The sequence below is a fragment of the Nesoenas mayeri genome, assembly GCF_963082525.1.
Source record: "Nesoenas mayeri genome assembly, chromosome: 20".
Lineage (NCBI taxonomy): Eukaryota > Metazoa > Chordata > Aves > Columbiformes > Columbidae > Nesoenas > Nesoenas mayeri.
In genome coordinates this window covers 1,540,069-1,564,767 of record NC_137569.1, presented here as the reverse complement: position 1 = coordinate 1,564,767, position 24,699 = coordinate 1,540,069, and the positions used below count along the sequence as shown (strand labels likewise).

At 47.6% G+C, this 24,699-nt stretch overlaps 1 protein-coding gene across 1 annotated transcript in view; it reads left to right on the top strand.

Annotated features, from left to right (window-relative positions):
• AATF (apoptosis antagonizing transcription factor) overlaps positions 1-22,791 on the top strand; it is a gene marked incomplete at its 5' end in the record, with an annotated part of 41,608 nt that extends 18,817 nt beyond the window's left edge. The window contains 5 exons of the mRNA XM_080357323.1: positions 7-90; positions 5,924-5,991; positions 7,905-7,985; positions 10,961-11,032; positions 21,808-22,791. Coding sequence (XP_080213449.1) covers positions 7-90; positions 5,924-5,991; positions 7,905-7,985; positions 10,961-11,032; positions 21,808-21,883 — 381 coding nt within the window. The 3' untranslated portion in view covers positions 21,884-22,791. The remainder of the gene's footprint in view (positions 1-6; positions 91-5,923; positions 5,992-7,904; positions 7,986-10,960; positions 11,033-21,807) is intronic.
• Positions 22,792-24,699: the final 1,908 nt, after the last annotated feature.

Below are 24,699 nucleotides of genomic sequence, written 5' to 3'. Positions count from 1 at the left end.
TTCTAGGAAGTCCTCCCTCCGTCAGATTCCAACCGGCACCTGAAGGACATTGATGAGGAGATATTTGATGACGATGACTTCTATCACCAGGTAGGTGGTGGTAAATCTGTGTTGGAATTACGGCTCCTCTTGGTTTTTAATACTTTAGAGAACTAATGCGGTTGGTTCTGCGCTCTAAATTTCTCTTACCATTGAAACTTCAGTTTTGACATCCGATATCTCTGTAGACACCTCAGAGAACTTCACTGAACTTTCCATGTGGGGCTGTGTGAGCTCAGACTGCGTCGTGGATGTAAAGTTACTGCCGTTGCTGGCCCTGCTGGACTTGGTCTGTGCCCATAGTTCTCACTGCTCAGCACCGCTACACAAGAGAAAAATTACTGAATTCTCTAAGGGTGACTGTTCCCAGTGGGTAGAGTCCCGTTATGAAAAATGATACTGGTAGATCCTCAAAAGCACCTGAGTTACTCTCTTCTCAACCTAAATCATCTCCTCTACCTACTGAATGAAGAAGCTGCAGGGCTTCTCTGGCACTTCTCTTGGAGTTGTGCCAGCTTGGATTTAGGTCAGTTATTCCTTTTATTTGCAAAACTCTTAGAAACAAGGAATCTGCATGTGGTGCGTGGAGGCTGCAGCTTAGGGAAACCTCCTGTTTTTAATTTATTTAATAAATGATAGTGCCAGCTTTATATTTTTGGAGTCCAAATGGACCAGAAGCCCAGCCCAAATGGACCCTAAGAACAGAGAACAAATTAAGTTAGTATAACAAAACAGTGAAGTGGTCAAGGAGAAAGAGCTGTGATTGATAACGCGTGGACCCGTGCGAATAAGGTGCTTATTGGCCATGAAATGTTAAGTTTTTAAAATAAAAATAGCGGTAGATGAATGGCCCGTCTTTCTTTCTAATAACTTTAACTTCGATAAATCGTGATTTCAGAAATATGACTAGTCACAGCTTAGCTTTTCCCCTCACTGGTTAATTGGGGTGCTGGGGTTAATCTAAATTAAAACTTAAACTAATAGAGGTCATTGAGAGAAGAGAATCACCTGAGTAAAATAAATGGGTCTGCCAGGCACAACTGTATCTTGGCCATTTCCCAAGAGGGAAGTGGCAGCACGTTGGAGTTGTTTCAGCGTTCGGTAGAGGTGAAGGATGGGTGACGCTGGTTTAATGCGCGGCACCTCCGGAAACGTTCCAGATTGCGTTCCGCGCCGTACCAACTGCCACCCCCCGCGCGCGGAGAGCGGGACCAGCAGCAACATCTGGCAGCACAGCAAGGAATGGGTGCGACTTTCCAAACCCCACGGACTCTAAATATGGTGCTTAGCCCGGCGGAGGCTTTAATCACTTACCGCTCTTTGGCAGCGGGCAGCGACAGCTTATCCTACCCTCGTACATCACGCACAGACATCTGCTGAGCCGCCAGGCAGCTACACATTCATTTTCCTTTCTTGCTTGTTTCTTTTTTTAATGCTTTCTTCCTTCCCTCCCTCTTTCTCCCTCCCTTCCATCCCTCTCCCCTCCTCCTGTCCCCAGTGCGCTTCTTGGGAGAGATGATCTGCAAAGATCTCTGCTCCATTGTGCGCAGTGGTGGGGATGCAGCACCCGCACCGCTGGCCCGGCAACATCTGGAGTGCAATTTGGCAGAGCTTGGAGCTGAAGCCAATTCAGTGATAAGGCGACACTAAATGGCTGTGTGTTTTCTGACACCTCCTGGTTAAACTGGTTTCATAAAGCGCTTTCCTTTCTGTGCCAGGGCGGTGAGCCGAGCTGATTGTTGCGTTCAGGGAGGGTAGAGCGCGTTGCAACAGGGCGCCGACGGGACAGCCAGCGTGTTTGTGTTCAGATGGGTTGTAACTGCAGCGCTTTCGTGTGCACGTGTGTGGATGTACATATATAAATACAATGTAGAAAGGGAACGGGTTCTTTGGGAGTGATCGGCAGCAGCATCTCTGGTTGCTCAGGAGCTCTGACCTCTGCATGATACTTATTGCTCAGTATCTTTGTACATGTCAGTGGGCACTTTTTTCTTTGCATTTAAAGACTTTTTTTTTTTGGGTATCACCTTCACTTCTCTGAAACACATTTTATAATGATGAGTTTATTTTGATTACTGCTTATGATTTATTAAAGGTAAAGATTCATATGAAGAGGGACGGTGGAAACCAACTTCTTGTATATCTCTGTGTGAAATTAAGCGAGTAAAAATGAATGAGATCTAATGGATGTGCACAAGTTAATGATAACAGGATAAGTAGCTATCCTGTTTTGTTATAGATTATAATACAAAACTCTTTAATGAATCTGTTTTTCCTGTGGAAAAACAATTTTCTTCTCCGGGTCTTGGTAGTCAGTGGAATTCACCGTCTGGGGCTGCTGGAATTTTATGATGATTCGGGATTTAACTCTGTTCATCCCGCTTTGCCTTTTCTCGTGTTCTCCCCTTGTTTTATAAGCAGTTTAGGGAGGGAGTGGCAGTGTTCTGGTGAAGGGGAGCAGCTGCTGCTGCACCTCAGCTCTGTGCTTCTCACCTTTTTCTCAGTGTCAGAATCCACGGATATGATTATATGTCTAAGCTTTGTAAACGAAGCTGTTTCCTGTGATATACCATAGATCAGCATCTGCGCGGCATTAATTCAAATTGGCTGGTGAGGGCTGAGAGCTCAGCCTTTTGTCGCGAGGCTGGTTTCAGCTGTACTTAGCGCTTTGTCTCAACTGGAAATTCTTAGGGGTCTGCAAATCAGAAAGGTCAGCAACTGTAGTATTAGAAACACTGATAGATAGCGCATGAAAATGAGACCTAACCTCTAAAATGGAAATTGACCTCTAAAATGAGAAATGAATCTCTATTACCCTTGAACAACACCCTGGTGGCATTTCTAAATCCCTCTAATTTTGTACAATGTACTTTGTGTGCGTCTCTGTAACTAGTGTAGAGAAGGGAGTCCTTTTAAGGTGAGTTCCTCAGAAAGCACACATCATTGACTCCAGTGTAAATTTTAACAAAGGCTTTGGTGTCAGCAGAGGTGGGTGAATACTGACTGCTGCTGAAGCTCTTGCTTTGGACATGTTGTGCCTTCTTTTTGTCAGCAGTTGCAGATTTTAAGCTCTCTTGTGTGCTCGGGACGCAGGAGGCAGAGTCAGTTCCCGTCTGCTCCAGCCCTTTGTGAACACAGCCCCTTGGCAAACATGCGACCTGCGCCTCCTGTTCCATGCTTGGCAGTCCCTGCTTTTGCCCAGGGAGTCTGATGGAGTCGGTTTTAATAGCGAAGCTTCGTTAAGGTCAGAAACACCCGTACACAGGAGCGCTCCCGGCAGGCGTCGCTGCTTCGTTCCAAAGACATAAACTGGTGTTAGCAACTTTCTTCTGCTTGCTGTTGCCCGTCGTCCGCTTCGCACGGGGTTTGTCCTCCTGCTTCCAGCTTTTGGTAGGAGCAGCTCGGAGTTAGCGCTCGAGCTGTGGACGTGGGATGTGGCTGCACTGGGCTGCATGGGCTCAGTTGTGTTTATTTAGGTGGGAGACTGAGCTCGGGTGTTTGAAGTTCGGAGAAGATGTGAAGAGGTGAAGGAGGGAAAGCAAAAGGGGATATGTTTCAAATCAAAGCCTTTTGATGCTGAAATTGCCCGACTCAAACTCTGTCTTCACACATCAGGGCTTAATGCTGATAGTGATTTACTTACACTTCCTAGTTAATAATTAGACATTGAGAGACACCATATATCACTCCTAATGGAATATGTGGGGTCTGATGAGAGTTTTCTGTTTTGACTAATAAATTTTAGCTGGAATCACCAAGCTTAATGAAATATTACAGCTTTGGAAGTGTTTTAGGTCTTGTGCTGTGAAAACAGTGTTGCTTTATTCAGTAAATGAATTTATCATTCATTGTGTATCCTGAGCCCCGGCCGGCTCTGAGCATGGGCTGAACGCAAGACTCTGAACTAGAAAGCGGAAAAACTAATCAAATCCTTAAAGACCAAAGGCAGCGAGGCAGGTCTAGACTGACTTTTTCAGTGGTAGCCTCTGGCTACATCCACTTTTATTTTAGTAACCATTGTTAGCATGATTTATAACTCTAGCTTGAAGACGTACACTATTTAGATGTAATAAGGTGCTTCGCAGCTTTTATTTCTGTTTCCTAATTTCCCTCTTGTCCCTGCTCTTTTTACTCCCTCCTGCTCTTCTGGTGTCCCTCTCCTCTCCGCAGCGTCCCCAGTCCTGCCATTGACGCTGCACTGACAACATGTCACCGTCAGCCCCAAGGTCACCAAACCTGTCTCTGCCTCGGCGAGCGGCGGGTCGGCTGGTGGCCCGGTTAGTGCGGAGGGGACGGCTCTGGGCAGGGTTTAGTCTCCTGCTGCTGCACAAAGCTCTTCCCTGCTGGTTGTAGTGAGAGGATCCTCTGTATGTAGAGCAGAGGAGGTGCCCCCCAGCAATAATGGGATGCCCAGAGGAGGGTGATCCCGCCCGCTTCCCCACTGCAGCACGAGGAACCTGCATCTTGTTCTAACCAGTGCGGACGTTGTTATCAGACCTCGGTGGCTTCGCCTGTACCATCTGTGGATTTGGTGGGCCACCAGCAAGAGCAAGTCCTGCTGAACACATCTTGCTGCTTAGTTCTGTAGCAGTGCAGGACGTCAGTGCGTTGTTATTGTCTTCTTGTGCCTCAGCCGCTCTGATGAGCCGCTTTTTCTGTGCATCGTGCCAAGGAAGTGAGATAAGAGCAGACAGTAAACACACCTTATTGCCGGCACAGGAAGAAAGCGCTGAACCCTCGCTGCACCGTTCCTCGCTGCTGTTCAAACCCTCCCTCCCACCTGGCTTTTGACAGAATATTGACGAGAAACCACGATCCCATTTCTGCGTAGCCTTAAGGGCAGCTGTTTACAGAGTAGTGGTGTTACACAGGTTTACTGTGCCGTATGTCTGTGTAACACTGGATTTGGACCTTGTATTTAGCTGCCAGAAGTGACTGTGATGAAGTGGGAGAGATAAACTGATAGATTGTGTGCCAGAAAGATGTTGGGAATCAATCAGATAAACAGGGCAGAGAAGTAGCTTGCTGTTTTCTAGTGATAATAAACCAGTGTCTGCTCTTCCTGGAATTTTTAAATGTAATTGGTGCAGTAATAATCTCAGAAAATAAGCAAATGGAAAAATAATCATAGCAGGTTTTAAATTATGCTTTAATTGCACTTTTTTATTGTAATATGATATATGCCTTGAAGGAGAGGAAAGTTGTGGACAGGTATAAATATCATTTCTGTTGCTTGAGTGTCTCTAACTTGAAAATAAAAAATTCTGAGCAGAGGCAGTAACTTGACTGGTCGGTGAAATGTCATCGTGTGGAATGCAGTCTGTGCCCCTCCGTTTTGGAGGGTTTATTTCTGTTCTTTGTGTTAGTATGTTGGCTAATACCCAAGGCACAGCGTGTACAATGTACAGTGGGTGGTGATAAACATATAGCACTGCTCAGGTATCCAGAAAGGCTGTTCACAATATTCTTTGGCTGCAGGAAGCAAACAGGGCAAAACCCAACCCTCTGGACACGAAAAGAAATGGAAAAGTCTGCTTGAGCATTCCTGCTCCAGCTATAAAAGTGGGTTTGCTGTCCTGTTCCTCGGGGCGAGCGTTACCGCCCAGCCAGGCTGGGCTTTGCCTGGGGAAGTGGTTCGGTCCCCCACAGAGTGTGGGGCAGAGCTCTGCACATCTGCCTGCACAACATCTGCCGTGGGAGTCGTGCGCACACCAGCCTGTGAACGTTGTTGTCCTTCTAAGCCCCACGGAACAGCACCAGCCTCTGAAATACAAGTTCCTTGGGAACTTGGCAGCTAATTTCTTCATTCTGAAAAACCTGTGAGCCCATTTGCATTAACATGTCTTTACTGTGCTTTTAACTGGGATTGTTTTCTTTCTTCTAGCTCCTTCGAGAATTTATAGAACATAAAACCACCTCGTTGGACCCCAATGACCAGGTCGCAATGGGCAGGTAAGCGGGACATTGTCTGGACCGTTGTTGCTGCAGCCCAGCTCTGCGCTCCAGCCGGGAGTGCAGAACTGCAATACTTGTGGGCTTGCAGTCTAGGTCATTGTAGAGAGCAAAATTTCGCATGACTGGCATAGAAATTGCATAACAAATTATAACGTTAGGCAGGAAGGTCATCTTCTGTAACGTATTCCTCAGTTACGGCTCACACTGTCTGACTGGGGGCTTCGAGTTGGCTGTAGACTTCCAATACTTCTGTCTTTTGGTGGTTCGTGCAGCACAAATGGGATCTGTAGAGGGTGTCTTAACCACCCCTGGCGAGGGGGACGAGGCAAAGTGCCTGCCTGCTGCTGATATTGGGCATTTTCTCCTTATGAGCTTCAGTTTGTCATTTAGGGGGCAAACCTTCTGTTGGGAGATCAGTTAAAGCAGTTGTGTGTGTGCTCTCTCCCTGCCGTAAGAAAAGATACTCCACAGTTAAAACAGTAGCATGGAATGTTTCCTGCACGCAGCAGTAAGATATCATTCCATGCAGGGAAACTCTTATTTCTTTGTTTAATTCTATAGTAAGAAAATAAAGAATCTTCCATATACCACTGAATGAACAGTGTGCGTTTAAATAGCCATGGGCTATCATTTCCAAAAGCATAAAAGCAGAGAAAGGCTGAAAATGCTGGAGTAGGGCGCCCCACCGAAAAAGTGCTGGGGCGATATGTGTATGGGGAGGAAACGCATGAGGAGATTTTGTGACGGCAAAATAACTTTTATCCATGTAAAATATTACCCAAATTTTAGTGCAATGTGTCACATTTATTTTGTGTATGTCTGGAATATTATGGAAAGCTATTCACTATAATTTAACATGATATAGACAAAATTACATTTAAGTGGTGATTACATTGTGCATTTATCTGACTTTACAATAAAATAGATTACAGTAATTAAGATTATATTAAGATTGCAGTAATTGGATTTTGGTAGATTTTTTTCCCTGATGTCGAGTTTTATTGTATAAATCAGGTAAGATGACGCTCGTTTTTGTAAAAAAAAATATTTATAACTAGTAGAAGTTTTCCCTTGCTGAAAACTTCCTTGGCTTGATGAAGTTCCATTTGAGGAGTTGAGCTAAATATGGTTGTGGATCACACAGCACTTTTGGACAGTGTTTATTGTTTCTCTTTTGTAGTTTTGTGTAGTAATAGTGGGAGCACTATATGGGGCTTCTTCCTAGATTTGCCTGGTTTAAATCTGAGATGGTGGGGAGAAATACTTGCTTATAGTTTTCAATATACTTTGCAAAACAGAGGGAGGAGATAAATTCAGAGCAGCAACTGCATCATGGCAACTCTGTTCATGAAGTCAGCAGAACCCAGCTCACTCAGAGAGCCGGGTTAGGATGTGGCAGCCTATCTTCTGTTATGGGCTTTCTATATGCAAAACAGAAGTCATTCTAGTAATGAAGGCTGAAACAAAAAAAGCAGTACCCGTAAAGATGTTTTTTACAGATTTTGGCATTTATATTTTGTAAAGATTGTATTTTTAGTTCTAAACATTCTTAAAAATATTCCATAATCTAGCAAGAATGAAAAATGGAGCCAAGCCTGTGGCCTGCAGGGGTTTCCCTGCAGGTAGAACGTTCTCCCTGACCAGCGCCTGTCTCATCACGCCCAGCAGGTCCGGCTGTGTGTCCCGTGGCTGGACTCGGGAGAAACACCCGTCGTTAAATGCCATGTGGGTGGAGGGGAGCCGGGCACCGGGCACCTGGCGCTTCCTGCGGGTTTTCCTGAGATTCTGGTCTTCTCCTGTGTCCATGTAACGGGTGGAAGGGCTGGGAAGGGCCCCCGACCCCAGCGCACCTGATGCTCCTTTTCCTAGAGGCTCTAAAAGTCATGTCACTGTCACTGTGTGTTCCTCAGGCAGTGGCTGGCCATCCAGAAGCTGCGAAGCAAAATCAAGAAGAAAGTGGACAGAAAAGCCAGTAAAGGAAGGAGAATCCGGTGAGTGACAGCTTCTGCAAGAAGTTCTGATTTCATCAAATAAAGTCTGGCTGCACTGGGGTGGCTCCGGGGTGCATCGATGGGCTTATTGGTGCCTTTTAGGGCAAGATGCCTTGTTCTGGGGCATCCCCATGGGAATCTTAGTGTTCTTTGGGCCTGGAATAAGGGCTTGGTTGGATGCAGCCTGTGAGCGTTGCCCTGATCAGTCTTGGCAAGAGTGTTCATTGGCCTCAGAAAACACCAGCGAGAGGTGTTCAAATGTCTCTAAGCAATTTGAGGGCATAATTTCCTGTGAAAGCCAAGAAACGCCTCTTGCACAATATATATTTAGCTGACTCGAACATGGATGGCAGCTCTGGGGGAAGATGTGCAGAAGCGCCTCAGGGAGGTAGGTGTCTATTTCTCGCTGACTGTCAATTGGAATTTGGTGTCTAATCTCTCTTTATTTTGGTAAGTCCCATTGCAGCTCACTGTAGCTTCAAAGCATTTCACACCCTGACTCCTGGATCACTAATTTGGGTTGATCTCTCCCGTTGCGCTTCCAGTGGAAGAACCATCCACAGGGCAGGGTGGAGAGGGAAACAGTCGCAGAGGACAGGCTTGGGGTATTTTTCCCCTTTGCAGAGCAGATCTATTAGTCTCCCTGAGTTTAGCATGGCTGCGTGATTTGTGGAGGAGGAGGTGTTTGTGGCAGGGACGCACGCTGGAGAGCTGCGCTGCTCCCTGAAAAATCTGCAACATTAACCATCCTTTTGTGAGTAAACTATAAATCCTAAATTTAGATGGCATCTGATAGAAAGTCAGTGGAGTCAGTCTGGGTCAGGCCTGGCATAGCAATTTTTAAGATAGATGTCATAAGATAATTTATTAAAAGAGGGAAGAGCTACTTTGTTGGCCTGAAAAGCCTATAATTATTGACTATCAATATTCTTTTCTGTCAGCGTTACACATAATTGGATATATTCATGATTCAGTCAAAACTACTGACAGCATCACACAACTGAGTCAAACTCGTAAACCTCCAGGAATAATGGGGGAGTCTCATGGTGTGAATCTGTGCTTCAGCATTCCTGAGAGATCCGCTGTCTCGCCAAGTCCATCGCCTCTTAGATCTTAGGTGCCTTTTTATTTTCTTCTTTAAATAAAAGTTGCACTGACCCTGCGGGGAGAATATCAATACAAGAAGAAAGTGCCATTGTCTGCGGTGGGGATTAACATGCAGTTAAGCTCCAGCATTTTTTCAGAATCATCCGGTAAAGCGCGAATGGGTGTTTTTAATAGTTGGTTGTTCCACTGAGAGACTCGGTGTCGCCCCAAGCAGATCACTTACCCTCTGTTCTTTTTTTCCTTCTCGAAAATGGAGGAGCAGTGCTTAGATTTGTTTTCCTGAAGGACATTGAGATCCTGGAGAGCAAAGTATTTAACACTAAGTTTCATCTGTCTCCATAATTCTTCCTTTTTAGCAATCTGTTAGCAAACCTTCAGTGTTACAGCATGTTCAGATGAAATGTGCTAGTTTATTGTATGGCCTGAGGATCTTCAGGTGCCTTCAAAAGCTGTCGATCTGCCACTTGACATGAGTACATGTCCCATTCATAGACGGGGAAATCGGGGCACTAAGAGGGGAAGGGAGCTCATCCAGAAACTTCACAGTTGAACTTAAGAAAGCTGGTTCCTAGACCTATCTGTGCCTTGCTAGGACGTGCCTTTTCTTGAGGCAGATCTGGAGGAGCGAGATGCTCATGAACATATTGTTCATGTCAGTGGTGCCTGGTCCTGTGCTTCTGCAGCGTGGGATGCCTTTCCCTGAATGAGATTAAATATTTTATACCTGCTAGACTGGGGTTTTTAAAGTCCTGATTTAACACATCTGTGGGGCAGAGAAGCCCCTGTGTGTGTGCTGTGCCTGAAGAGTCTTGCGAGCTAAAAATCCCCTGGAGGGAACGTTCCTGCATAAGCAAACAAAGGGGAGTGCAGAGGTGACAGAGTGGAAAGGTGATTCTGGGCAAACCTCCTGAATCCTTTTGCCTGCTATTTGTCAAGCTCTAAAAATAGCAGCTGGGATAAAACCTGTGAGGCGTGGGCAGGCAGCGTGTGCACCAAAAGCCACAGGTTTGGAATCCTCTGCCCTCAGACACCAGGGTTTAAAGCCACCTTTCCATTCTGAGCATTCTCTTAAATTTTATGTCAGGTCCTTGAATAGAAGTCACAAAATCTACTGCAAGTCCGTAGCCCCGTTTGGAAAGCAGGAGGGGGATCCCATATCTGGAGCTTGCAGCAATATTTTGGTGGATCAGAAGCTGAGACAGATGCAGCACTGCATCCCCTTGGATATGCACCATCCCTTCTTCACACACATCTTCTCCCTGTCTCCTTCTTTGCTTGTTTTTACATGCTCTACTTGTAACTTATTCAGGTTAGGACCTTCCAACTCCAGGTATGGCCAGCGGAGGGGGATTTTGGAATCTTTTAGGGCTCTAGATACACAGAGCAAGGAAAAAGGGGCAGCGGATGGATGCGTGAGCAGGTCTGGCGCTCAGACGCTCGTGCTGCCTGCAGCGGGCTCGCTGGGCACGAACCCCAGGAGGTGATTAAGACACCAGCTGAACGGAAGGCTAAAAGGAGTTCTTGTTTCTGTCTCTGACTTCAAGGGTTGTCTGTCTTGGAGGCTGATTAGGTACTCGCACACAATTAGTGGATGCTGCATGTCCTCTTTCTAGCCATGATAAAAAAGGATTTGCTTGCTATTCAGTTCATTGTATCATCTGATTATTCTCCTGTCCATGTTATAAGAAAGGAGGAGGAGGGAGGGGAGGGGGAATTGCCAGCTACAACTAGTGACTCATTAGCTATCAGCCACTAGGAAAGGCAGTGCTTTGCATTTCAGGGACTGGTCTGTCTCTAGTCAAGCAGCAACATTTCCTTTTCATTAATAGTTACTAATGTGCCACCTGCTTATTTCCTGCACTCTTCAGGTACCATGTCCATAGCAAGCTGGTGAGCTTCATGGCACCTATTGACCACTGTACAATGAATGATGATGCCAGGTGAGTAACAGATTAATTATGTTTCTCAAATGGCTTCATGACAGCATGATATTGACCTGTTCTTCAGTCTGTCGCCCCCTCCATTTCTTCTTATCAGTTAACCATTTGTCACTGGCACCATAGCCTGGGTGTCTTGGTCACATCTGTCGCGGCCGTCTGGCTGAGCTTCCACTCTGGAATTACTGTGACACCAAACAAGAAATTTTCATAGATCTTGGCACCTGAATTTTGATTCCTGCTGTAAAACTCCTCTGATTTTGAAGTCCTCTAGTTTTACGGAATTATTTTGGAAGTACACAACTAAGTTATCTGGCATCTTCAGGTATAATGGAAACATACGAAGAACTTGTCTTTTAGCAGGAGTGGCAACTGTCTTAAATTCTCTTTATTATAGTATGCATTTTCTTAGATCAGTTAGTCAAGATTTCACTCAAGACCTAAATGTTGTTTGTGTTTATGTTTGTTTAAAGAGTGAAGAATTTTATTGAAGACTATAATGTGTTAATATGCTAATCAGTAAAGAAAATATCAATGAAGTTTTGCGTATAGTTATTAGATAGTTTTTCTACACATACACACGTATTTCTTAAGTATTACATTTTTAGGCTAAATCTCAAAATGCCGAGCTCTTTGCGGGAAGGCAGTGGAATAATTTTTCCCGTGAATGGATGTAGAAGGCTTGAGCAACATCTTTCCCCTGGGTTGTGGAACACGTTTGTGCTTTGTGAGAGAGAGAGAGGTCATTTGTCTGTTTGCGAAATGGAAACCAAATACCTGCTGTTCTACTGCTGCCTTTTGGGCTGTTGCGCAGGCTTTCGGGCGAGAGCTCTCCGCTAAGCTGGCGCTAAGGCGCTTTGTGTCCATTCTGAGACCTGTGCTGCTTCATCATGTGTCTTTCCTAGTAGAGTCGTACCATCCTGTAGAAACGCTTCTGGGACGTACTGCTCGTTCCTCACATGGTCTGAGGACCATTAACAGGTGGTGTGTGTGTGTGTGTTTATACCATATTAATGAGTAATATGTATGACTCTAATATTTCCCCATCTCAGCATTACGTCCAGTTGACTGGTTGCTACTTATGCTTTGAGAATCGCAGATGAGGTTGGGGTGTGTGTCATATCGCCCTGTCCTGCAGGCTGCGCTCCAGCCCCAGATGAACACGCTCAGCTTGTGTGGGCTGGGCGTGAGGGGGACAAAGGTGAAAAATAGTGAGACCCATCCTAATAATCTAGGAGTTATCATACTATGTTTGCCATCCCCGGAGGTGACATTGCTTCCTCCTTCGCAGTCCACTGCACTCGTGTTCCAAAAGTCGCCTAGAAAATGCATCCTGTAAGCCAAAATCCTCAACGCAAATGTGAAGGGATCGGAACAGCTGTGCCAGTGCAGTTGTTCTGCACAACAGCCTTCTTGGGCTTCTCTTCATCTGGCTGCCGTCGCCATCGCCCCCATCCCTGCTGGCCTGTTGGGGGGCACCGGGGTCCACCAGGACTCTGGCCCTGGAAGCTGCCCCAGCTGCTGGGATGCTATCGATGGTGCGCTGTGTCGACGTACTTCTCATTGCGGTAGGGACAGAGCGTTTGACATTTGGTTTACTGAAAGTGTCTCCTGGGGGTTTTCTCCGCATTCAGCGGGTTATTGCATCGCTTGCATGTTTTACGGATTCTTTGGTGGCAGCAGCTGCTGCTGCTTATCGTCTGACTGCGGGAACTTATTTCTTACATTAAGTTTATTAGTCGCTTTGGAGGCTCGCCATACTTTTTGTTAATGGCCTTTTAGTCAGTTGTCTCCTGGTGTTGCTTGAGCCATCTAGAGCGAGACTGACAGTTGTTTGCACACCAGCAGGTGTGCCCGAGGGCCGTGTCCTGTGGGCAGCTGTGTCCCCTCCCGCCAGGACTGGGCTTTGGGCAGCTTTGGCATTGTTTAGTCCTAATGTTGAGCTTAAATTTCCCTCTGCTATAATTTAGGCCTGTTATTTCTTGTCCTGTTCAATGTGGGCTTTAGGAAAAGGTTCTTTTTTCCCTCTTTGCAGCAGCTCTCCCACATTCTTGCATCGCACACTGAAAACCTGGGTGTTACTTAGCTTCACTTCCTTCCTCTCCTCCCTAGTTTACACCATTTGTGTTTGCATCCGGACATGAAACATATGCAAAATATTGGAGTCGGAAAATTAGGCCTCTCTAGGTGTTTTGGTTCAGCTCTCCCAAAGTGAAGATATCTGCTGCTATCAGTCATCTTTTTGAAAATCACAGCCACTCTCTAGAGGTCACTTCACATCCCTGTTTGAAATGCCCCTGCACTTGCCATGGGCAATAATACCTCTCTGGCAGCACAAGCACCGGACAAGGCAAGAAGAATTCAACATCTGTTTTAAACTGCAGGTGAATTAAAAAGAAAGGAGCAGGCCTGTACGCATGAGAGGGAAGCAGTAATGATAACCGCTTTCCTTTCTGACAGAAGAAGGTAATTTTATTGTTTGCAGGTGTGAATTACTAGATTGAAAATGCAAGTATACACTTCACAGTGATGTGATTGTGCTCTGAGCCATTTTTTTTTCTGGTCAGGCACTTAAAAGGCATGACCCCAAAATAAATACATATCTGAACAAGGCTCTCTGGCTTAAAGTGTCAGTGAGCTGTATATGAAAAAGGGTTGTAGAAACGGAGCTGGCGGAACATTCCCCTTAAGTTCTACTGGTAGCTACAGTGGCAGGGAGATACCTGGAAAATGCCAGTAAATAAATATGCGTATGGAGATGTGGATGGGCAGAAGCTGGGGGTTATTTAATTATCTAATGCAGCCTAGGAATAGATTTGGGGCCTGATTCTCCTGTATGTTTAAGCTATTTTACACTACTCTGGCTGTGCAGAGACATTAAAATAGTGCGAGGAACCGCTGGCGCTCACCTGAAGGTCCCTGTGTGGTGTGGGACACCCAGGACTTGTGGGGACCTGGCACGTCAGGTTCATCGCTCGCTGCTGCTGACTGGGGAGACAAGAACCCCAGGGTTGTTTTACAGCCTGAATTTGAGAAAAGAAGCGTACAAGTAGGGTAACTGCCTTTGTCAACATCACTGCCACCTTCTTTCTTATTCTTGCTGCTGGTTGGAATAATAGCATTCGTGCAGGCAATTAATCTTCCACTTGCCAGTTTTTCATGCACCCTACGCATGGGCATGGCTGTTTAACCTTGTGCTCACATATATTATGTTGTAATGTGTGGGACACTGGTGGCCTCGGAGCCTCCTCGGTTTTAACCCCTCTTTGGTAGTTTTTTTTAAAACATACACCAGAAAGTGATTTTTATGGTTATCTTGGGGCATATGTTTATAGACTTACATACATTTATTGTACTCTTGGGCCAAGGGTTTTCTGATCGGGCCAAGGTCACTGCTATGTGAATGGGCCTGGCCTGAAGGCAAAAGCTTGAACATAGGTGAACTGTGATAGTTGTTCAGAGTTTGGGCAGGAATTACCCAGGGCTAGAACAGGGTTGGTCACCCTCTGGTTGTGATTTCACCTGGATTTGAGGGTGACACCACGTGGGTGCCAGTTCTTCCCTTGAAATACACTTTTCCAGCAGCCCGGTTGTGGCAGGGTCAGGTGAAGCCCGTGTTCCTGGGAAGAGCGGTGTGTGGATTTAGGGGTTTTATATCTCTCTGTCAGCTTTGATATATAGATCTTCAGATCTCTGCACTGTACTTGTGTGCGTGGAACAGAGACTAAACACAGACACCTTCAAAAAAAGGGATAATATCAAATTACTGCTGAGTTTGATGAACATCGTTATTTCTCCTCCGGAGGACGGTGACTTGCAGGAGAGACGTTCTTTAAGGAAAGAGACGTTAGGTCTGAACACCTTTATCTCCCAAGACGACTCAGGTTATTCTGACAGGTAAAACAAGATTGTGCAAATATGCAACAGTGATCTAATCAGCTGGAACAACAGCAATATTTTAACTGGCGCTACCTTTTAACAGCATCATTAAGGGCTCTCATTACTCTTTTATTAGAGGCTCACTCTGTTTCTTATCAGATTACAGAATGAACATAACTTATGGCACTGATTTGATCTCTTGTTAAAGAGGATTACAGCTTTGCATTAACTTGGATTGACACGGTTTATAATTTGCTGTTGATACACATGCTGGCGGTGTCGCAGGTTTGACCCCCTCCCCACAGCACGGCTGCGGAAAGGACACCCATACATCATCATTAAAGATGGCACCGGCGCAGGAACGGGAGGCACAAGGAGGCTTTTCTGCAGTAGAGTCAGGCAGGACAAAAGAGACATGTTCTCAAGTGCAAGCTGGAATTCTAACCGGGGATTTCTGGGTGAATGGGGGAGAGAATATATTGGCTTTTACATAGGTTGCTTTTTACCTTGGCAAATGGTTCTTCTTTATGGAGGAGGACTTCGCATCCGCCGTGAGCCAAATTAGAGGGAAGAAGACGGCAGTAACAGGACTGCGTGAAGTGACACGGTTCCACCCGCACCGCGAGGCACAGAAACCCGCACCGCCGTGTTTGTCGCCAGTTAGTGAACTGGTTGCTGATGATGGTTTAGCCCGATAACCTGTTTACCTGTGGTGGAAGTGACTTTATTGTCACATCCCTGGTTTGTAGGAACCTCCCCAGTCCCGTTGGGCTCAGGTCGCGCTTGGTGGAGAAGCATCCAGCCCACTCGTGTTCGTGCACGAGCAAACCGGCGCCTGCCGGGAAGCGGAATTAAGGCCCAGATTACCCAGCCGGCAGCGAGGTTTGGATTAGAGCGTTTCCCTTGGATTCAGCTGGGAGTTTGCGTCTTTTCCCAACCAGCGTTCTCACTCTTGCACTTGGTGCCGTTGCTTTGTCACAGTGTGTCTTGCTGCAAGCAGAGGGGGGTACATAGTAGGAAATCCTGGTATTAAAAGATTAATTTACTTATATGACATAAGAGTTTAATATTAAAAAAAAAAAAGTTGGTGAGATAGCAGCCTTTAACTTAACTCACTTTGTACTTTGGGTATTAAAATACCATGAGACTGGATTAATGGAGGAATTTGGGCTCTGCAGCTGTCAATCCAGGATGTTCACCATGACAGACGGCCCTGAAAGGAAGCAAAGCCCGTATTTCTGGAAGAACCAAACCAGTGGCTTCTGTGCTGTGTAGCACAAACCTCAGTGACCGTGTCAGCGTGAGAAAAATGATATAGTTTGTATAGACACCGCCTGGAAGAGAGGGTGTCCCGCTTCGTTTTGGGAACCAGAGGCAGTGGTGCTGGGCTGGCAGAGCCCACAGTGCTCCAACAGTTTAGACAAAGCTGTTGTTCCTGGCTTGTTCCAGGGGACAAGCTGCCCCCTGGGCTCCGTGTGTGGGGGACCCTCTCCTGTCCCTCCAGGCAGATGTGGGACCCGTGGGGAGGGGACGGTGCTCAGCGCAGGGGAACCACAGACCTGAGCTGTGCTGGGAACCCAGAAAACCCTGTGAAAATAAACCCGCTCGGCTGGTGGTCCCGAGGCACCGCAGCTTTGGTGTCACTTTGTTCGGTGCATTTTGTCCCCGTCACCTTTGACTCACCAGCTCCTGTGGGTGCAGCTGAGTGTCCCGTATCACTTTGAACCACAGTTGCTAGAAGAGCTGCTGCTTGAACAAGGAGTTTCTTGTGTGTTTTGAAGCTGGCAGGAGTGAAGTGGTGTGTACGTGACCCCGGTTAATGCCAATGGGCTGAAATCATCGTGTCCCAACATTTGATGTTTGACATCCCTAGTAAGAAGACAGACGCCTCTGTTATGGAAATTTCCTTTTTAAAGGGGAAAAAAAATAACCTGTTAAGAGCTGCACGATGATTTGTCGTCCTTCCTATGTGAGACAATTTGTCTTCTCCTGCATCAAATCTGTTATAAAACAGGCAAGCTGTGAAAGAGGGAAATCATCCTAGGAATATGGGATGTTAAGGTACACAAAGAATGGCCCCTCCGTGCGCCCGTGTGCACGTCTGCGCACGCAGCATTACAGCGGCTGCTCTGCTCAAACACCCGTCCAAAAACAGACACTGAAAGAGCAACGTTTTATGGATTTCATGGGGAAATAAAGCTGCTGGAAAGCGTGCCAGCAGAGCAGGTTTCTGAACCTCCCCGTGCTTTGCTACTTCTCCTGCCACTTGTCCACATCCTCTATGCTTTGTGCTGTAAAAGCTCCTATGAAAACATGGATGTTATTGGGACCAAAATGAGGATGAGAGAGGTGCCAGCTCTGCTCCTGTTAATGTCCTGAGCTCAGGGCTGGTGACCGGGCTGTGTGCTGCTCTAAGGGGGAAATGGTCAGAACTGGTGACAGATGGCACCAGGCTCTGTTTAAATTTGGGGGGCAGTACCCCGACAGCAGCCCTTCCATCCCCCTGCTTCCAGCCTCTGTGTCCAGCCCCACGAAACGGCCGGAGTCCCTTTGTTTAGGGCAAGAACCAGCTTTCTGAAATACATATAAATCTTGCACCTGGTCTCATGAGACAAACCAGAGGTCACACGTCACCTTCCATAATTTAAAGCCGTGGGGCTAAAAGCATTTGCACAGACTTGAAGGACCCGATCCTGACCCGCCGGAGCGAGAGGGAATTGCGGCAGACCTTTCTGAATCTCCTTTGAGCGCCGGGCGCGGTGATGGGAGCCGTCTGGCTGCGGAATTTATAGCCGGCGTTGTGCGCTTCGATTTTGGGCCGTGGTGGGGAAGCGAGTGAGAGAGTGCCATCTCGTGGGGCTGCCGCTGGCCGGGAGCACACACCGCATCGCGCTGTATCCGCATCACATCTGCGCCGCATCGCGCTGTATCCGCATCGCATCCGCACCGCATCGCGCTGTATCTGCATCGTATCCGCACCGCATCGCACTGTATCCGCATCGCATCTGTGCCGCATCACACTGTATCCACACCGCATCGCACTGTATCTGCATTGCATCTGCACCACATCGCGCTGTATCCGCATCGCATCTGCGCCACATCGCGCTGTATCCGCGCCGCATGGCACTGTATCCGCATCGCATCCGCACCGCATCGCGCTGTATCCGCACCGCATCCACACCACATCACACTGTATCCGCATCGTATCCACACCGCATCGCACTGTATCCGCATTGTATCCATGCCGCGTCGCGCTGTATCCGCACCGCATCCACACTGTATCCGCATCGCATCCACACTGCATCGCAGTGTATCCGCATCGCATCCACACCGGCCACCCCGCAGTCTGCCAAATCCCTCGCTTTAAAAGCCATGGGCATTTTAATTCTGCTTTGATACTCACCACCGCTTGTTCTGCTCCACACCCCACGTGCTGATTGAGGGTAACACCTTTGGCTAGAAATTGAGAAATAAAGGGCTTCAGGTTGTTTTATCTTCCCGCTCTGCCTGCTGGGCTCTTGTCCCTCCGAGTGCCACGCCACTGGGCAAAAGATTTCTTAGGATGCAGGCAGAAAGTTCTCCAAGAAGGTGCTGAGCCGTCTGCTCTGCAGCCACATTCAGTGTCCATCAGGAGGCCCCTGTTTTCCTCCTCCCTTTTTTCCTGGGTGTTCGTGGTCTCTCTTGTGCCAGTTTTTGTGATTTAAAAATCAATTGTCCCCAGTGGAGGACATCAGTGGGAATGGGGCAGGGATAGTTATTCCAGTACTGCTTGGGGCATATTCTAAATTATCTTTGCCTTTTTTTCCTTTTCCCCTGGAAGAAGAGAAGAAATAAAGGTACATGGAAAAAGGTAGAGAAATTTGTTGGAGGGTATCTTTACTAAAACAGCACAGCAGTGACTCGCGCAGTATTGCTTTATTAATAACACTCCAAATAAAAACCCACCAGAAACTGAGGTTTCCCCCTTAAGATTATTCTCCTACTAGTTCACAGAACTATATTTAAGAAAAAGAAGTAAAATGACCATAAAACTTCGTGGGCGGCCGTGGACGGGAAGGGCGAGCACTGGGCACCCACTCTGCCTTGGGCACCGGCTCGCAGGAACCGCATCAATAATTAAGCCGAGGTGCTCACGCACACATGTTTTATGGCAAATGGCTGTGTGGTTCCTGATCATTTTTTCCAGAAACAGGTTTTATGATAATACAGTAAAAATATTAAATTAGAAAATGCCTCACTAAGGGTGATAAAACCTTACTACAGTGGAAATAGGTAATTATCCCCTCTACAGCCTAAATGACAGTTTAAAAGAAATAAAAATGTTAGTGCTCATTACCTGCTTTTGTAGGTTGCAATAAAGGGTAAGTTAAATTTTAATTCAAGGAAGACCCCTGTATCGACCTGCTCCTCCGCACGCCCCACCCGCGCTGGCAGTGCTGTTAATTACTCGTGTAGGTTATTCCTCAGCTCGTTGCTGAGCCCGGTGCCTCTTTGTGCCAAGTCACCTTCCCTTTGTCGGGAGGGTCGTTTCACTCCGCGGCTCAGGTCTGATGCTCCATGTATGTGGGTGGAGGAGAGGAATTGGATATTTTTTTAACCAAAATCCAAGTTCATTATGCGGAGCCTTAAGGGGGCTGAAAGTATTAAAATCCACACTTACCCTGGTGAATTGAAACAGAGACAAGGTTAAACCTGGAGGATTGATGAGTTCTACTCTCTGCATGGTTAAATCCTGCTGAGAGGGGATGCTGCAGAGGAAAGGGAGCCTGGCCATGAGAACAGGAAAAAAAAGGTTGGATTATTAATTTTATTTTAGCAGGGTAGAGTGTTAGTTCTGGGTGGCGGGGTCACCCCATTCCCTCCTTCCCTCGCTCTGCCCTTGCTGCGCTGTTACCCAAACTCCAGACCCCACCGGGCCTGGTTGGCGCCGGTGCCCAGCACGTGTTAAACCACACGAACGCGGGAGCCGCGCAGGCGAGAGGCCACGAGCCCTGAGCACCCCCGCCAGAGGGAAAGCAGAATCAAGCCCAGGAGGAGCCGCAAGACACTGCTGGGGGGGCCTTGGCAGAGCCGCTTTGCCCCAATGCAAGAGCCAGCGGGGGGAGGTTGTCACCGTCACCTCCCGGGGACACACAGCCCTGCAGCTGAAGCAGCAACGGGTGCATTGGTGTAGCAGTTGCCCTACACAGGTTTTCCTTGATGCGCTTAAGTTGTTTTATTTCAAACAAGTCATACAGCAGGGAGAGGGGAGAAATCAAGAAGCAGGTGGTGTTTTGCTGGAAGTGTGTGAGTTTTGCCCACCTGAGCGTGAAACCATCTTCTATCAAAATGGGGTTCAGCATTTCCCTCTGTGCCCCCGACATGCAAACGGCTGTGGGTGCCCAGAGCGTCACCGAGCTGGGACACGTGCGCCGGGTGTCCTGGGGCTGTCGGCGGAGGGAGCAGCGTCGCTCTGCACCGTCCTCCCCGTAGCCTGACGTGTCCTTGAAGTCGCGATGTCCCCGTTGGCAGCGCCGCCGCTCACCAGCTGATTTCTCTGTTAAAATAGCAAAAAGTGAGTCATATTTATCAGTGAATAGTCAGGAAAAAGGGAAAATATTGTAGGTTTGAGACACTCCTCTCTCCTCTTTTTTTTTTTTTTTTGCTCAAGGTTCAAAGTTTCCAGGTTTTCAAGTATCAGTCCTGCTCTCTAGAAGCATTATGATTTTGTGTTAAACTTGCTAAAAGCTGTGGGCACATACCTGATTTAACACAGAAACCCCGGCTGTGGTTCTGTAGCCTCAACATCAACCATTTTGTTGGGTGGGGAGACACGTCCCTCACCACAGGCTCCTTTTCTGCAGGAAGAGCAGCTGATTGCTTAATAAGCTTCTAGATTAAGATTAATCTCAGGTGTGGCCCTGTGAATTAGGAAGGTTTCTTGTCTCAGTGCTTGTCTGTCCATCCCGCATTGCTGCTGTGGGTTCTTTGTTCCTCGTCTTCCTGGGATCAACGGCCGCTGTTCTTCTGCCGTCGCTGAGCTTTGCAGGTCCGTGTTTGGTGCTGGGGGGTTCTGGTCTCTGGTGGTGGGGCTGTGGGCGCCTTCCAACCAGGTGCTGTGTTTATTGCCCTGGGATGGAGCGGAATGGCCCCTGGTGGGAGCGGCGGCTGAGGAGGCGCCTGGAGCCGCTGTTGGTCTGGGTTCCATCCTTTCAGGCCGTGTTTTACCCGTTCCCCATGGTGAAGTCTCTTTTCTCTCTCGGCCCGGCATCTGCAGCAGCCGCTTTCCCAGGCAAGTGTAGAATTGAGGCTTTTTCCTTGATTTCCAGAAATATGTAGTTTAAAAACCCCTACTTTCCCCGCCTCTCTTCTCTAGTTACTTTAGTTTTAAAATTAAAGATGATAAATAAGACCAGCCCACTTTTTTTATTTTTTTAAAGGGAAACTTGCTCCCGTTATCAGAATCGCTGTGTATATGATATTAATTGCAATCTTGTTGCTGGGTCGTTTGCGTTGGTTTTCAAGTACCATCAAGTCCAAGAAGACATATGAAAACTAAATTATAGTCCCACGTAGACTGATTGAATCCTCCTTATGGCTCTGCGGCCTCATACATCCTATTAAAATATTCAATCTTGTTTTCTTACTTGAAGGGCCTGTCTGTAAAGGGCAAACCTATAGAAACCCTCATTCTCTAGAGGGAAACGGTGTCCAGCCACACTGAAACATGGACAGATTTCTGTGCGGCGTGTGATTGGTCTTGTGCAAGTTCTCCCCTTTGCCTGTGTTTATTAATGTTATTGAATGCATTTTTAGTTGTACAGAGCCTTGGAGGGGGTGATGGTTTTGCTGGCAGCCTCTTGCTTCATTTGAACCTCAAAAAGTAACTTTTCGCTCTTCTTCCTTCCTTTTTTCCCCAGGACGGAGCTTTATCGGTCGCTGTTTGGCAAAATGGCGGGTCCGGAAGAACCAGAGCAGGATCGGCAGCGGGACTGAGCTGCCCCGCGGCGCCGAGCAGGGGCTGCCCCTAAAACCCCCCGCAGGAGCTTCCCCCGCGGCTGCTGCTGAGCCCCGCGCTTCCTAAAGGTTTGGGGTTGGCATTGGGCCCGGCCCAGCACCCCCCGCTCTGGCTTAGGACGAACACCGCTCTCCCCAAAACTCAATCCATTTTTAAGTCTTCTCTGTGGATTCCTGACCTTGATTCGCAGTCCGCTCAGCGCGGGCGGCTCTGCAGGGGGAGGGACGCAGGATTCGGCCCAGCGGGGCCCACCCGCCCCCCGCCATCAGGTCACTCACATTCGGTCCCAAGGGGTGTTTTATGTGGGGGATTGAGGGTGGGGTTTAAACGTGCTGGTCTGGTTGTCGGCTGCATATCTGTAATGTGTGACTTTCTTTTTTATACCGAGTCAAGAGGATTTAAATGTCATTTACATAATTAACACGGCCTTACAGCAGAGAAAAGGTGCTGCCGGCTCTGAGCACAGGGACACTGACTGGCGGGTGCTGAGTGCAGCACGGGGTTGCGGGTATTTCTGCTATTAGAACGTATTGGTGAATATTTCAGTCCCCTATTGATCCTGTACACGTTTATTTCTGCTGATGGTGACTCGGAGCCGTCCTGGCTTTCCTGTCACCACGACGTGCCGGTGCAGGATGCGGCACAGGCTTGAAACTGACTGGAGATGGTTCATGTGAGGGGTTTGGTGGCGTTTTCATATCCAAAGGTCAGAAGCTGGAAATTAAATCCCCGTAAGGGGAATTTGTGGCCTGCTGTGATCAATCTGAGATGGAGGTTATCTTGCGTAAATAATATGCGTGTAAAGTGGCCATTGCTTGTGACACATGAACTGCCCTGCCTTTGCTTTGTGTTTTGCACGGTTTAATTAAAATGTTCGGTGAGCGGCCTGGCCAGGTGTGATCAGCGCAGAAAAGATCCCGGGCAGCCGCTCAAAACGCCCAAAACCACCCAAACTGGAGGTTTAAAACCGGAGCTGTGCGGGACTGGGGCAGAACCTGCACACCTGGGGTCTGACGGTACCTGCTCTTATTGTCTGAGCAGCAGCAAAGCTGTGTGGTCCTTGAACATCATTAAAATCTCATGGTTTAATAAGCACAATTCTGAAAGGCATCAAGGGGTGTAAATGAGCTGCTTCCCGAGTTTGTGCGGGTGGAACGGGCTGCGCTGCTCCCGCGGGCAGGAGGAGCATTAGGGACGTTCGCCAGGACGCGCCGTGGCTGGTTGGGGTGTGCTGCACGGGCTCGGGCGCTGACGGGGACGCGTCCGCAGCACCAACCCGTCCGCGTTTGACTTCTGTGTCCTCTAAAGTTCTAGCACCAGGGCTCTTGATTTATTTTATTTTTTGAGAGCGAGCCGGGTGTTAAGAGGGTAATACGAACCACTTTCAATGTGATAACTTCTCGTTGGTATTGTTTGAGGAGATAAGAGTCAAAGCCCTGCTAAGCATGCTTTTGAATTTACTTATCAGTGTTTAAGCAGGCGCTCCTCCTGCCGCCCCCACCTGCGCGGGCGGGACGCGGGGACACCCCGGGCCCTGCGCTGACCTTGGGACGGGTGGCACCTCGTCCCCTGCCCAATGGGAACAACGTGCCGCGGGAAAAGCGCCACCGGTGTCGTCCCCGGCGGTGGCACCTGCGCCAGGTCCCGCCCGGCCCGCAGCTCCGGGTGCAGCGGGTGCCGGTTCATAAGGGCGCAGGGTCATTTCCTCCCTATTTTCTTAATGCTGCCAATTAACAGCAAGTGCGATAGTTATTTCCCCCCCCAATAGAATATTAATTCTTTCTTAATTCATGATACAGCTGCTAATTAGTGCCTACACAAACAGGCATTATACCTTTGCAAAACATCGCACGGCAACCAGAAGGTGTGCTGGGGAATTAGGTGTGCGATGGGGGGACAGAGGGTCGTGTTAAATCCTCTCCCCCCCCGACCCCACAATAGCAAAGAATTTCAACTTTCAGACAAACAACTTCATTTACAAGTGTGTCTCTAATTAGCTGCAGAATTAGTAAAGCAGAGTTTTCCCCCCATAGATCGGCCAAAGCCCTGAGGGAGGCTGTGGAATAGAGAGAATCGCATTTCCAATTATTTTGTTGAATTGCTAATTTAGTTATTGTGCCTGGCGTAATTGTGATGGGTATTGGGTGTGCAATTCAATTTGTTTTAAATATTTGTGGGAAGGCTGATCAGTAATGGAGCTGACCTATTTCATGGCCCAAATTGAGAGAAGAGACTAAAACAAAAAACAGCTACAAAGCCACAGTTTGTCTCAGTTTTTATTTTGATGTCTCTCATCCCTCTTAAGACTGTTGATGCAACAAAAGGTTTACATTAAAAGATGATGGCACTTTGATCTTGGGCTTTTGAGAGCTTACAGCTTTGGTACTTCTTTTCTTGGCATTTTAATATGTAGATATTTTAGGCTAAAGAGTTTTGAATGCGTTTCTGGAGTTCAGTGGGGTCCGTCCCCTCACACCCTCCCCCAATGAGATGATGGTTCTTAAGGTGATCCGGATTTTAAGTGTCAGGGTTCTGGTTTGAGAAATGTGTGAATAAAAGACCTGCTGGAGGTGCGTTTGCTCACGTGCTTCGACGGAACACGTCACATCAAAACTCACCTTTAACGTGGGAACCCATCGCTCTCCGCTGGGTGCAGCGGAGCTGCTCGGGACAGGGGGGACAGATTTCCACTCCCAGCAACAGCGCTGTCATTCGTTCTTTTTATTAAAAGAAATTGAGGTAAGTGAAATACTTCAGCACCAGCGAAACCGTCTGTACCGAGGGGTCTCCCCGC